Raw genomic sequence first — 15,446 nt, forward strand, 5'->3', positions numbered from 1 at the left:
TTACTAGATGAGTCATGAATTCATGTAACTTTGACCACTAATCAAGTATGAGTGTGGACTAACTTACTAGATGAGTCATGAATTCATGTAACTTTGACCACTAATCAAGTATGAGTGTGGACTAACTTACTAGATGAGTCATGAATTCATGTAACTGTGACCACTAATCAAGTATGAATGTGGACTAACTTACTAGATGAGTCATGAATTCATGTAACTTTGACCACTAATCAAGTATGAGTGTGGACTGACTTACTAGATGAGTCATGAATTCATGTAACTTTGACCACTAATCAAGTATGAGTGTGGACTGACTTACTAGATGAGTCATGAATTCATGTAACTTTGACCACTAATCAAGTATGAATGTGGACTAACTTACTAGATGAGTCATGAATTCATGTAACTTTGACCACTAATTAAGTAGCAGATCTGAAAAGCTGAGTGTGTGTGTGATTTGAAATTTTAATGTAGCTTTTAAAAAAATGCAGTTCTATCACTATGATGTCTGCACTGTCACAGTTTATAGTGAAGTCTAGCGCTGTCTGCATGAGTTCGAGTCCAAGGCTCGGCTAGCATGGGTACATGGGAAAGTCTGCCAGTAGCTTCTCATGGGTTGGTGGTTCTTCCCTGGGTTTTCCAGGGTTCTTCCTTCACCAGTTATACTGGCCACCATGTATAGCCTATCTTGTGCAAAAAAATGGCATTAAACCCTAGAACAACAAAAACAACAACAACAACCACAAGTCTAGCACTGGGGAATTGTGCCGCAGACATTTAGCATCATGTCCCACCTAGTCACATCATCCTGACACCAGGTCGACCAGTCCTAACATTAACCTCTTAATGCTGAGTGCCAAGCAAGGCAGCTGCTAGTACCATTTTTATAAGTCTTTCGTTTGACTTTTTTGCGGTGGTTCGAACCCATGACCTCCACATCTGTGGCAGATGCTCCTAAACACTTGGGCCACCGGAATGGTCCCTGTAAAGCTGAATGAAGCAGAATGAGTTAATTGGCCCTCCAGCAAAACAGAGAAAGCCAAACGAGGATGCAAAGTATGGCAGACATTTAAATGGTGCAGGGACTAGTTTTTATGCACAAATTTAATGCCGCAATCACCAGCCTTGTATAAAAAATTCATAAAAAATAAAATACAAATTATATGAATGTTATCCACTTGACCAGAGAAATCAATGACAGTCCATAGCAGAAGAATTCTATGCACCCCAACCCCAAATTTATACCTGCAATTTTCATGCCCGCAGGTCATTTTTGACACCATGTGATGCTCACAGTTCAAACACAAGTCCTTTTCCTATATGAAAATTCTGCAAAACTGTGTACTAAACAGGCTGATGGAATTGAAAATAGTTGTCATCCAAGCCGTTTTTGGGATATTCTACTCACCCTGAACCCACGTGTTTACTGCTATGGAAGACTAGCTCTTCTTCCTAGCCAACTATTGGTATTTCTGACATCAATTTTAAGAACAAAACAAGCCCAAAACACTTAGTCCATAAATATATCCATATCTTTAATTAGTAAACAGTAAGAGCTAAAAAAGTCACACTGTAGCCTTAAGTTAAGAAGTTTACCAGGGGCCAATTTAAGAAACTGACCCCTGCCACCTAAAATATACAGAGGGAAAAAATATTATCCATGGCTTGAATATGATGGAGAGACAGGAAAACTATTGTGTTCAACCCATTTGAAGTTTTCCAGTTTAGGTAATAGATTGAGTGACCTTATAGATAACTTAAAGGTTGACACAGTTCATGCTCATTGAAGAAGTAAAGAACATTTTAACTGTGCCATTTTATTTAATTGTAATTAACTCGGACCTAATTAATATGCATATCAGACCGGCTGCCTCAGAGGGTGACAGGTCCTGGACCTACCACTAATAGACACTATTTTTAAGCCATGATTAGTCAAACCTGTCTAATGCAGCAGCCTTATTCAAACCTGTCTAATGCAGCAGCCTTATTCAAACCTGTATAATGTAGCAGCCTTATGGAAGTGAGAAAAGTTAACTTTGAAGACAGGTGCTTCCTTAACAGATGTTCATTTCCACATAATTTTGCTGTAGGGATTCTTAAAGAAAAGCTGTTTAAGACATGATAAGGATGGATGACATTCAGAGTGAGTTTGACTTCATTCACTTTCAGATTGTTTTGCATAAATTTTAGATTATTTAGTTGTTTTCTTAATAAAGTACAATTCATGAATCAGAGTCCCAACCATATGAAATTATTTATATCTAATTTTGAAATCTATTGACAAACACACACACACACACACACACACACACATAGGATTTGAATGAAATTACAAAAATCAAAATGGAATTGAATGAAATTACAAAAATCAAAATATTTTATCCTTTTTCTTGTGTTTTCATATGTTCAACTTTTAGCAAACACTTTTAGTAAACATTGTCTTTTTCGACGTTTCCTTTCACTGTTGCCAATTATGTATATCTTACGTCACTGCTTCATGAAAACTATCAAATTATGAACTAGAATCGTGTCAGATTATGTTGAGTTGATATCATTTTGTTTATTTTGCATGCTTAGATGTTTGACTGTCAGAAATATAAGGAATGCCATGTTTGACTCAAAAGCTGTTTTCCAGAAAAGTCATATTTTACTGTCAGAAGCCATGAAAAGTCACATGGCATTGTTATGTACTGAAGGTTTTAACTGAAGTATTATACTTAATCCCTGTTGTGAAACATGACATCAATTGTGTTCTGCATCACGCTAACCAGGGTCTTCATTGAACAATAATGTCCTCGTGTAAGTGCGTCTTTTGAGTTGCCACTGCTTGATGCATTTGGTGAAATTACAGTAGTTACAGATTTACAATAAGCACAACATGGACTTGTCATGCTTACACTGAAGTCCTGTTTAGGCTTAAATTCTTTAAGTCTCTGAATTGACTTGTCATGCTTACACTGAAGTCCTGTTTAGGCTGAAATTCATTAAGTCTCTGAGTTGACTTGTCATGCTTACATTGAAGTCCTGTTTAGGCTGAAATTCATTAAGTCTCTGAATTGACTTGTCATTCTTACACTGAAATCCTGTTTAGGCTGAAATTCATTAAGTCTCTGAATTGACTTGTCATGCTTACACTGAATTCCTGTTTAGGCTGAAATTCATTAAGTCTGTGAATTGACTTGTCATGCTTACACTAAAGTCTATGAATTGACTTGTAATGCTTATGCTAATGTCCATTTTTGCTGAAATTCATTAAGTCTATGCATTGACTTGTCATCTGTATGCTGAAGTCCTGTTTAGGCTAAATTTCATCAAGTTGACATGCTGACTTATGACACTGACTAAAATTCATTAATTCTACTAATTGTCTTGTTTAAGCTTTAATTCATTAGGTCCTTGCATTGACTTGTCATGGTTAGCTTTGAAATTGAGTAAGTCCATTCGTTAACTTGTCACATTGAGGCTGAAATTCATAAAAACATTGAATTGACTTGTCATGTTTAGGTTGAAATTCATTTAGTCAGTGCTTTGGCTTGTCATGTTTTGGCAAACATTATTTCAGTCCATGCATTGACTTTTCATGTTTATGTTGAAATACAGTCCATGCATTTACTTTCTCATCATGTTTAGTCAGAAATTCATTGGACCCTGCTTTGACTTGTCATCTTTAGGCTGAAGTTCATCAGGTCCATGTATTGACTTGTCATGTTTGGGCTGAAGTTCATAAAGACCATATTTTGACTTGTCATGTTTGGGCTGAAGTTCATAAAGACCATATTTTGACTTGTCATGTTTAGACTAAAGTTCATTAAGACCATATTTTGACTTGTCATGTTTGGGCTGAAGTTAATCAAGTACATGCATTGACTTGTCATGCATAGGATGAAGTTCATCAAGTCCATGCATTTACTTGTCATGTTCAGGCTGAAGTTAATCAAGTCCATGCATTGACTTGTCATGCATGGGTTGAAGTTCATCAAGTCCATGCATTGACTTGTCATGCAAAGGTTGAAGTTCGTCAAATCCATGCATTGACTTGTCATGCATGGGTTGAAGTTCATCAAGTCCATGCATTGACTTGTCATGCACAGGTTGAAGTTCATCAAGTCCATGCATTGACTTGACATGTTCAGGTTGAAGTTCATTACACCTCTACATCTGAGTCAGCAGTGACTAAAGATATGCTAATAACTTTTTTATATTTTACTCTTGGTCCAGTGTTTATAGAGCTTTTATTTATTTATCTTAACTTAGTTTAAAATTGATGTTCATATATTTAATAATTTAAGATATATAATTCTAGGATCAAGTCATTTTAGCCATCTTCCATAGGTTCAATGGATGGGGAAGAATGCAATTTTTGTGTTTTACACTCTCAGTCAAGCTAGTTTTATCAGTCAAGCTAGTTTTATCAGCAGATTATTGTGTTCTGTCCCCAGCATTTCCATCTCTGTCTAACGATATAAAAATATTTCCCTGATTTCAGGCCTCATATTTTCACACTTTCAAATGGTGTAACTTGAATAATAGTGTAGGCCCTCCCAAAAATATTTATACGATGCTTGGAGTATGTATTAATATAAAGGAAAATGAACCAGAGGTCAGGCAAGCTTGACAGTTCTTCAGTTCGTAAAAATATTCTGAGTCAAGTTGCATAATGTTAACATTTTGTTTGAATATAAGATCTGGAGTCGGAGTTACAAGTCCGAATGTTTCATTTCACAGCTTGCTTGTTCATGAATATATGAAACATTAATCAGGGTAAGGAATTTTGTTCCTGCCTTTTTTTGGCAAGTGAGGGAAATCAAACATTCTTGTTTTGATCCCAAAAAATTTAATTTTGTGACTCCAATATATATTTTGTAACTGTTGCTTTTTCAACCAATACAGTTAAGTTCTTCATAAGAAATTCATTTGGAGTACACACCTATTAGAATTAACTAGATTTAAAATAAGTAATAAGTTATAAAGGGTCAGAATACACTGTAATATACTTTTAAACATTTGCATTAATTGCCTAATTATCACTTCTTTTATCTTCACTGTCTCTGAGCTTTAAATATTATTTATTTCTTTATTTGTGTCTTGTGTATAATGTATTGTGAGCTAAACAATGAATTTATTTGGATAATCTTGTTGTATATAGTGATTTATGAATCTCCTTATGGACTTCTTTTTAGATTGTGCTAGAGATTAAATTTAACATACATTTTCACTGGTGTGTAGGATTCATTTTGTCTGTTTGTTCATTCATCCATGCATGCAAGTGCCTGTCTTTTGTCCTTCCTGTATAAGCCAATCTCACTATCCTGTCACAGGCTTTTGGATGACTTTGGGCTTTGGATGACTTTGGGCTTTGGATGACTCTGGGCTTTCCTGCATGAACCTTAAGTTGGTTGGATTAGTTAGTTAAAGTGTTTCCAGTAATCAGTCACTTAAAGAAGACAATGCAGAGGAATAATCTATTTTTGTGTCTTTGGTGTGCTATCATTGTCACAGTCATGTTACATTTGGTATGATACATCGATGTCACAGTGGTGTTACATTTGGTGTAATACATCATTGTCACAGCGATGCTACATTTGGTTTGTTACATCATCGTCATAGAACATTGTAACAAAATTAGAGACATAACCTTATCTTGTATTCAACATGTTTTGGTTTTTTTTAAGCTTATGGCATCCAGTTCGAAACAAGTTTAAATTTAACATGAAGCAATATATCAAAATACAAATCAAGTACACCAATGACAATGAAAGTAGATGGCCTTTACCCTGGCTGCTCTGATTTCTTGCCAAAATGGCAGAAGTATTCCACATGATTGTGATACAGGATGGTGAGATTGTTGGCTGTAACTTTAATTTAACACAACTATTAAGATCCAAGTTGTCATATGAGTGCATTTGATGAAGATAGATTATCCGTCAAAATTGAACTTAACTGTAACCTACTTTTCCAGGGTTTAACACTGGCTTGAAAAAATTCTTTCCAGGCCAGAATTAATAAACTTAGTCACCAACTGCCACCTAAGTTGCAGTGTATGTGCATATAGAGATATACCCATGTCATGCACTAAAACTTTGTCATTGTGACCTACATGCAGGGGCTTACAACTCCACTTTTAAATTTGTAAAAGTAAAGGTGGTGACAGTTATAATTTATATTATAATAATTTTCAGAGTTGTAAATATGCTTGTGGAGTTGAATCGTCTTTGTCTCTAAATTATTTAAGATCCAAAAATGTTTTTTGAAAAATATAATTTGATTTTCAATGCAAAGTGTGGTTTTCAGAATATCAACCAGTTATGATGTACTTTGGCACTGCTTACATATCATCATTAATCAGAGGTGAACAGTACTTTATATTATCACATTTTGGACAAGTTCAAGAGTGAGTAAGACCCATGCATACTAATGAGGTGATCATGCATCTGATTGGCTGAATTTTTTTATCACTTTGGAGGTCTTTTTCCTGATTCAATTGTATCAACCTTGGACTGTATGCTTATAGAATTAAGGTCAAATGAGAGATAAGGAGTGAGATTCCTATGTGCTAATGGTGTGATCTTGCATCTGATAGCTGAGTTTCTTTTCATTCTCTAGCCTGTATTTCTTAATATTTTGCTGCTATCATCAGGATATGGAAAGTTCGAAAATCTTTGAGATGCTTGCATTTAATTTGCTGAGCTTATTACCACTCTGGAAGTCATTATTTATTATTGGATTTAGATAAAACTTCAAATATCTATTTATGTGATCAAGATCTTGCATGAGTTCATTAATTGACAAGATCCATGCATGTTAATGAGATGGCCTTGCATGTGATTGGCTGAACTTGTTACCATTCTAGAGACATTGTTCTGATTTAGTATTGATCAAACATAATATGTAGGCTTAAATCACCAACACCTTGAATGGTTGCAGTTACGAGCAAGATTTATGCATATTAATGAGGGAATTTGGCATATCATCTTGGTAATTGGGCTTCTGTCTGCGCATTATTAGGAACAGATTTATGCATATTAATGAGGGAATTTGGCATATCATCTTGGTAATTGGGCTTCTGTCTGCACATTATTAGGAACAGATTTATACATATTAATGAGGGAATTTGGCATATCATCTTGGTAATTGGGCTTCTGTCTGTGCATTATTAGGAACATATTTATGCACATTAATGAGGGAATTTGACATATCATCTTGGTAATTGGGCTTCTGTCTGCGCATTATTAGGAACAGATTTATGCATATTAATGAGGGAATTTGACATATCATCTTGGTAATTGGGCTTCTGTCTGTGCATTATTATAAACAGATTTATGCATATTAATGAGGGAATTTGACATATCATCTTGGTAATTGGGCTTCTGTCTGCACATTATTATAAACAGATTTATGCATATTAATGAGGGAATTTGACATATCATCTTGGTAATTGGGCTTCTGTCTGCGCATTATTATAAACAGGTTTATGCATATTAATGAGGGAATTTGGCATATCATCTTGGTAATTGGGCTTCTGTCTGCACATTATTAGGAACAGATTTATGCATATTAATGAGGGAATTTGACATATCATCTTGGTAATTGGGCTTCTGTCTGCGCATTATTAGGAACAGATTTATGCATATTAATGAGGGAATTTGACATATCATCTTGGTAATTGGGCTTCTGTCTGCGCATTATTAGGAACAGATTTATGCATATTAATGAGGCATTTTTTAATATGATTGCCTGAGCTTCTAACCACTTCAGAGACTTTCTGACTCAATTTCCATCAGGTTTGGCTAATCTCATCCATCCAAATGTTGGTAAATTATATTATGAGCAAAACCTACCCAGTAGGTTGCATTGCATCTGAGTATATTTACCATTCTAGAGACTGTATTTTTGGTACGATTTGATAAATTTGTATTGCATCTCAGTATATTTACCATTCTAGAGACTGTATTTTTGGTACGATTTGATAAATTTGTATTGCATCTCAGTATATTTACCACTCTAGAAACTGTATTTTTGGTACGATTTGATAAATTTGTATTGCATCTCAGTATATTTACCATTCTAGAGACTGTATTTTTGGTACGATTTGATAAATTTGTATTGCATCTCAGTATATTTACCATTCTAGAAACTGTATTTTTGGTACGATTTGATAAATTTGTATTGCATCTCAGTATATTTACCACTCTAGAAACTGTATTTTTGGTACGATTTGATAAATTTGTATTGCATCTCAGTATATTTACCATTCTAGAGACTGTATTTTTGGTACGATTTGATAAATTTGTATTGCATCTCAGTATATTTACCACTCTAGAAACTGTATTTTTGGTACGATTTGATAAATTTGTATTGCATCTCAGTATATTTACCACTCTAGAAACTGTATTTTTGGTACGATTTGATAAATTTGTATTGCATCTCAGTATATTTACCATTCTAGAGACTGTATTTTTGGTACGATTTGATAAATTTGTATTGCATCTCAGTATATTTACCATTCTAGAAACTGTATTTTTGGTACGATTTGATAAATTTGTATTGCATCTCAGTATATTTACCACTCTAGAAACTGTATTTTTGGTACGATTTGATAAATTTGTATTGCATCTCAGTATATTTACCATTCTAGAGACTGTATTTTTGGTACGATTTGATAAATTTGTATTGCATCTCAGTATATTTACCATTCTAGAGACTGTATATTTGGTACGATTTGATAAATTTGTATTGCATCTCAGTATATTTACCATTCTAGAGACTGTATATTTGGTACAATTTGATAAATTTGTATTGCATCTCAGTATATTTACCATTCTAGAGACTGTATTTTTGGTACAATTTGATAAATTTGTATTGCATCTGAGTATATTTACCATTCTAGAAACTGTATTTTTGGTACGATTTGATAAATTTGTATTGCATCTGAGTATATTTACCATTCTAGAGACTGTATTTTTGGTGCGATTTGATAAATTTGTATTGCATCTGAGTATATTTACCACTCTAGAGATTGAATTTTTGTTACGATTTGATCAAATTCATATTATTAAAGAGTCCTTGCATCTGACTGTCGAGCTTGTCAACAAACTAGCAACTATATTTTTTAATAGATTTTGATTAGACTTGCTAAGTAGTCTTATGAAGTCAATGGGTGACTGTGATTATGATGAGTACATATTAGTAGGGTAATCTTGTATCTGACTGGCTCCTATTCTGGGTAATCTTGTATCTGATTGGCTCCTATTCTGGGTAATCTAGTATCTGATTGGCTCCTATTAAGGAGACAAAATTCTACTCAGATTTTGTGCCAAATTGGTAGATAAGTTTGTATTATCATTATTGTAGACAGCTTCTATGGCTTTGAGAAGTTTTTATTTAATGTGAAAAACAGGTGAGCACTTCTAGATCCTCTATGGTTTAATTTTGCCTTAAATTTCTTTATTCTTACCAGCATAACAAATGCATAGTATATATTTGCATTTTAGCTAAAAATTCAAATTTTGTATTTATATATGTTTATATGATTGATATGCAATGAGTTGGGGGGGTAAGAGTTTGAAAAAAAAATATTGGTTTTTGAAAAGCATTTTAAATTGATACATTAATTTGCTAATTACATTTGTGGGTTGTAGACTTAATGATGATGACAAAAATAATATTAATTTCTTTCATTAGCAAGAATATTTTTTACTATATGTAGCAGTGTTCTTTAAGCATTTTAATTTTCATGACTCACAATCCTCTGTTTATCAGTCAGATTGTCCGAGGATAGCTCAGTGGGTATTGCATCCAGCTTATGGCTGGTGAGTTGCAGGTTCAAACCTTAGTATTAAATACCCATAAGAAAGGTTGTTTGACTGATTCTGCTATCAAAAATAAGTCTTTTGGCAGAAATAGCAAACAACAGCTAATTTTATTTGCTAAATACTGGTGTGCCATTTAAAAGAAAAAGATGAGGAGGAGGAGGAGGATTATTATTATTGTAACCATTTCAAAGATCAGTAATCTCCAAAATAAAACAAATTAGTGCATAGTACACTAGAACTTCATATTTGACATCTACCCTTATTATATTCTTAGGTCACAGGGTTGGAATGGGAAAATAAATATTCTAAAGCAAACCAAACAATCACGAAGTGCATTAACTCTGGTTCTAGTGACCCTTCATCTTCGTCTTGCGTAAATGTTTTGGCCTGGGTCAAGTTTCAAGTGACTAATGTAACCAAATCACTTCATGTAAAGTCTTTTATGTCAGTTTTAGAATATAGTTACATTTTAGGTCTCAATTTGAAGGTATGAGACTGACATAAAATCACCATTTTTATACCAATACTGTTAAATAAGCTGGACAAGTCTTTAACAGTAATTTGTTAAATCATACCATTAAATAAGCTTGACAAGTCTTATTAACTGTAGTTTATTATAATAGACCATTAAATGAACTCGATAAGCCTGAAACTAACATTAATTCATTCTACCATGCTGTTAAATAAACTGGACAAGTCTCTTACTAACATTAATTCATTCTACCATGCTGTTAAATAACCTGGACAAATTTCTAACAGTAATTTGTTATACCACACTATAAAATATGCTTGACAAGTCTCTCACTAACAGTTATTTGTTATACCATACCATAAAATAAGCTTGACAAGTCTCTCACTAACAGCTATTTGTTATACCATACCATAAAATAAGCTTGACAAGTCTCTTACTTACAGTAATTTGTTATACCATACCATAAAATAAGCTTGACAAGTCTCTCACTAACAGTAATTTATTATACCAGACCATTAAATGATCTGGGCAAGTCTCAGACTAACATTAACTCATACCATACTGTTAAATAAGCTAGACAAGTTTTTGAAAGAGTAAATTATTATACCATACCATTAAATAAGCTAGGCATTTCTTTAATCAGTGCTAATCAAAGATCATGACCCTAAAGAAAGAGAAATAAAAGATGGTCTGCAAAATACTATAAGCTTGCTTCTATTGACCAGTTAATAGTTTCTTTTATGGTTGCTGCAAACCACAAATTTTGAAGATCCAATTACAAGTAATTAACCTACTGAAGACCTCCCCTCCCTTAATAGCCTATCCACAAATTATAATGCTTCCAAAAATATATTTTCCTGCAGAACTCTCTCCAATAAAATTGTATCAATTAAATAAATGAATTCACTGTATTGATTCTGATTAAGAAATGCACAAATTTCTCATCACAATGAAGCAAAAGAGTTTAGCAGTCCATCATGCTTATTACAGGCCTATAATTATTTTTCCTATTCAAATTCTCCTTAAAAATGATGGATTTTTTTTGCCCCACAAATAATAAACATTCAGTTCTCAACAAATTTTTAAAAAAACATAAACTGTACAGTATGCATGTGATTTTAGCAAACAATTAGGCTAACCCTTTCTCCATATTACATATGGCTAACCCTTTCTCCATGGCATATTTACAGCATACATAACTACTAATAATAATGCTGACCTGCTTCTGTTATAATATAACACTGTTCATTGGAACCATAAAAGTGATGTCCTGTATGGGCAAGGTCACTTTGTATTGAGGTATTTTATACGCAATATAACTATTAAATGATGAAATGAGGTCCATGAGCCATGAGGTCCATGAAATTATGAAATGAAGTCCATGAGCCATCAGGTCCATGAAATGATGAAATGAGGTCCATGAGCTATGAGGTCCATGAAATGATGAAATGATGTCCATGATCCATGAGGTCCATGAAATGATGAAATGAAGTCCATGAGCCATCAGGTACATGAAATGATAAAATGAGGTCCATGAGCTATGAGGTTGATGAAATGAGGTCCATGAGCTGAGGTCCATGAAATGATGAAATGAGGTCCATGAGCCATGAAATGATGAAATGAGGTCCATGAGCCATGAGGTCCATGAGCTATGAGGACCATGAAATGATGAAATGAGATCCATAATCATGTACCTCATGCTGAGATTCTTTATTGTGAGGGAAGAATGTTGTTCATTTACAGTATTTTGATAAGCCCAATAAAAATTTTAAATGTATGGGGTTTGTCTTGGGAGAAGTGCAGCAAAATGTGACCATCATTCTGTTTTATAGTTCAGTCTACAGTCTGTTACAGTGGCCATAAAACACTTGCCATATGAAAACATGTAAATAATAAATTGAAGGTAATTACTATTTGTTGTATTATGGGTATATGTTTTGGTTTGTGTTTTCAGCAAGGGGGACAGAATCCACACATCAAGTTGACTGTTATTAATGGAGTTTTACACCAGAAGCTAATTTTCTCCCAGTCTCCTAATGAATTGACAGTTGAGTCTCATGAATGTGTCATCTTCAGTGATGGTTCTAAATCCAGTGGCTGTAGTCGACCTGAGTATCAAGCGTATGTAAGTATCACCATGTTTATACACTTTATCGCAATGTCATTTGACTCCATAATTCACATGTCATAGACATGTAAATGGCTCCCACTTGAAGGTGTCTGTGTCAAGCCAGCATTATCAAAGAGGAAGACTTGGTTATCACTTTTCTGACAGGAACATTGACACAAGCATCAGTAACAACATTAACAAGACACAAGAATCAAGTGCACCATCAACAGTGTTGAGATTTTGTGTTGAAGTTCATTCAAGTCATATAGGACAAATATTGGCATGTTCTGCATGTGAGATGATGTTTGGCAGAGCACTTGACACGTAACACCTGTCCTTCAAGGACAGGTCTCATAATCTCAACTAATGTATTCATTCAGAAATATGGGGGAAACATTTCAAACCAAGCCCTAAATTCTAAATTAACTTCAATATTTGTTATATAGTCACGTTTTTCAATATTTGTTATATAGTCACGTTTTCAAACACATTTGACCAAAGATACATGTTACTTGTGTGACTACGTTTTGATGTGTACTAGTTACCTATAGGTCGGGGTGTGGGGGTGGTCAACGAAAAGACCAGTTTATTGTCTTAAAAATACATTTGCTTGTGTATGGTGAGAATCTTTCCATATAAGAGACACAATTTATAAACCGCCTTTTTTAATTTCATGCTATACCTGTATATAAAGGACATCTGGCCAGAATGGATAATATTTGATGTACCTCAAGTGTCCTGTATAGACAGGTTTCATTGTATGTAACTATAAAGGTTAAGCCTTTATTGAATTTTACTAGTATTTTGCCTCTTTCTGTGTTTTGCAGCGCCCCCATTATTGAGGATCTTTGGATAGGTTTGATCACCAACATGTCGTTATTGTTTGACTGTGTAGTTTTGTAGCTGTTATTAACATATTGTTTTATCTGTAACGCCATTTGTTGACCATGGCAGCAGAATCATAGCTTTACAAATTGACATAAACAGCTTCATTTTCTCTGCCCACTGTGCTGGTACTTTTATTTGCTCCTGTTTTATTATATTTGTGGGTGTATAATGTTACCCATCATCTTCCATTCATATATCAAAACATGTGACTATAACATAAAGCACAAATGTAATTTCTTTTCAGTAGTTTTGTAAAGACTTGCCAACTTTGGTAAAGACCTAGATCAGATCAGATTGCCACCTTTACTCCAGAAAACTTGTAACTGAGTTTGTTGATGCCACTTTTTTAATTATACCATACTGGTGGGGGAACTTGGGCCCTTAAGACACACAGATCGTTCTAGTCTTTGATACTGTCAGCAGTATGGAGATCATTTGTACTGAATACAGAACTGACAAACACATGCCGGAACTGACAAACACACGCCAGAACTGACAAACACATGTCAGAACTGACAAACACATGCCAGAACTGACAATACTAGAACTGACTAACACATGCCACAGCTGACAGATACATGCCAGAACTTACTAACAAATAGGAGAACTAACACATACATGCCAGAGCTGGGAAAACTACAGTCGTTTCAGTCCCAGAGTAATAAAATGACAGCTTTACATAGCTAAAGTCCAGAATTGTTCACACATGCATCTAACTTAACAGTGTAATTTGTTCAGCTGACTTATAAGACACATTGACTGACTCTACATCAAGCATCATAGATAAGAATGGACAGTTGCTCTGAGTTTAGAGAAGGAAATTTCACCTTTTAGTTCTCAGAATGATTTGAGGAAATAATTGACAGATTCTCATGATTTCATTTATTGCTCATTGACGTAATATTTGCATGTTTTCTCTTGTAACTTTGTCTTACTTAAAAATGACAATGAATTTTGAGAATTCTGGATGTGACTTGCCAGCATATTTAAAATTTCTCATACTAGTGCCAAATCTGTATGGTTATATATATAGCCTAAGGTGTGCTGATTTGCTGTCAAACTTAAACTGTTAAAATTGACAAAATGCAGCAGGTATGTTGACATCTCTATCTTAACAACTTGTTGGCAAGGGTCCATAAACATCAACCACAGCATAGGCCAGGGCACAGCATAGGCGACTAATATTTGGCTTTCAATTGGGAAAACAAACAAACAAACAAATCAAATCCTCATATTTAGAATTACATGTACTCTGATAAAATGCCGAGTCCATAAATATGTTTACAATGCTTAAGTCCTGAAGATAATCGTGTTAAAAGTCAATTTACAGAGCTTTCTTCATAGCCAGTGATTGATTGATTTCTTTACATTCTTAATGTCAATAGACAAGATTCATAAGTCTGGCATCATTGTAAATGTTGTATGCTGATATTCTTCACACGTTTCATTTTTAATCCCCATTAGGATACACACAAAAAATATGTGGAAATTTTATCTTTTAAAATGTGTGAGCTTTGGATGATCACAATAATGGACATTTTGCAAAACAAAGTTATACTTTATCATTGTCACTTTTAAAAATTTTATTGCCAACCTTTCAAAAATGGGATCCATAGTTTTTTATCATGTCATGAGCTGGTTTATGAGTTAATATGGAAGTGCTATTCATAATAATTTAAGATGGCATAACTGTTAGATCATGTTTGCAATGATGTAAGATGGCATCAATGTTAGATCATGTTTGAAATGATTTAAAATGGCATAACTGTTGGATCATGTTTGTAATGATGTAAGATGGCATAACTTTGATCAGGTTTGCAAAAGAACATAGAGGACAAAAGAAAAACTGCTTCATAAACTAAAACAAAGAATAGGTTGTAAAGATTCTAGCCAAATGTTAGCAAAAAAGCATCAAGTAATAATCATTTAAAAATATAAGAACAAGATAAATGCAGAGTGCTTGATATTGGAACTGTACTTTTATCAATATTAATTATTTGAGCTTTTGTACTCGAAAGTCTGGTTTACTAAATGTTTGATTTTAAAAATGTTTGATTTTTAAAATGTTTGATTTTAAACATGTTTGATTTTAAACATCATTTTGTGCAAAGGTTTGTAGGAACACATAACTGAAGAGTGATTTAGGAGTGAGAATATTCCAACA

At 33.9% G+C, this 15,446-nt stretch overlaps 1 protein-coding gene across 3 annotated transcripts in view; it reads left to right on the plus strand.

Annotated features, from left to right (window-relative positions):
• The window catches only part of LOC149792436 (tetratricopeptide repeat protein 17-like), a 187,337-nt gene that overhangs the window by 100,045 nt on the left and 71,846 nt on the right, over positions 1-15,446 (plus strand). For all 3 annotated transcript variants that reach the window (XM_089971005.1, XM_089971007.1, XM_089971006.1), the window contains one exon: positions 12,239-12,409. In XM_089971005.1, the coding sequence (XP_089827131.1) occupies positions 12,239-12,409 (171 nt within the window). The remainder of the gene's footprint in view (positions 1-12,238; positions 12,410-15,446) is intronic.

This window comes from Sinohyriopsis cumingii, chromosome 9 (genome assembly GCF_028554795.1).
Source record: "Sinohyriopsis cumingii isolate HCF-2022 chromosome 9, ASM2855479v2, whole genome shotgun sequence".
NCBI lineage: Eukaryota > Metazoa > Mollusca > Bivalvia > Unionida > Unionidae > Sinohyriopsis > Sinohyriopsis cumingii.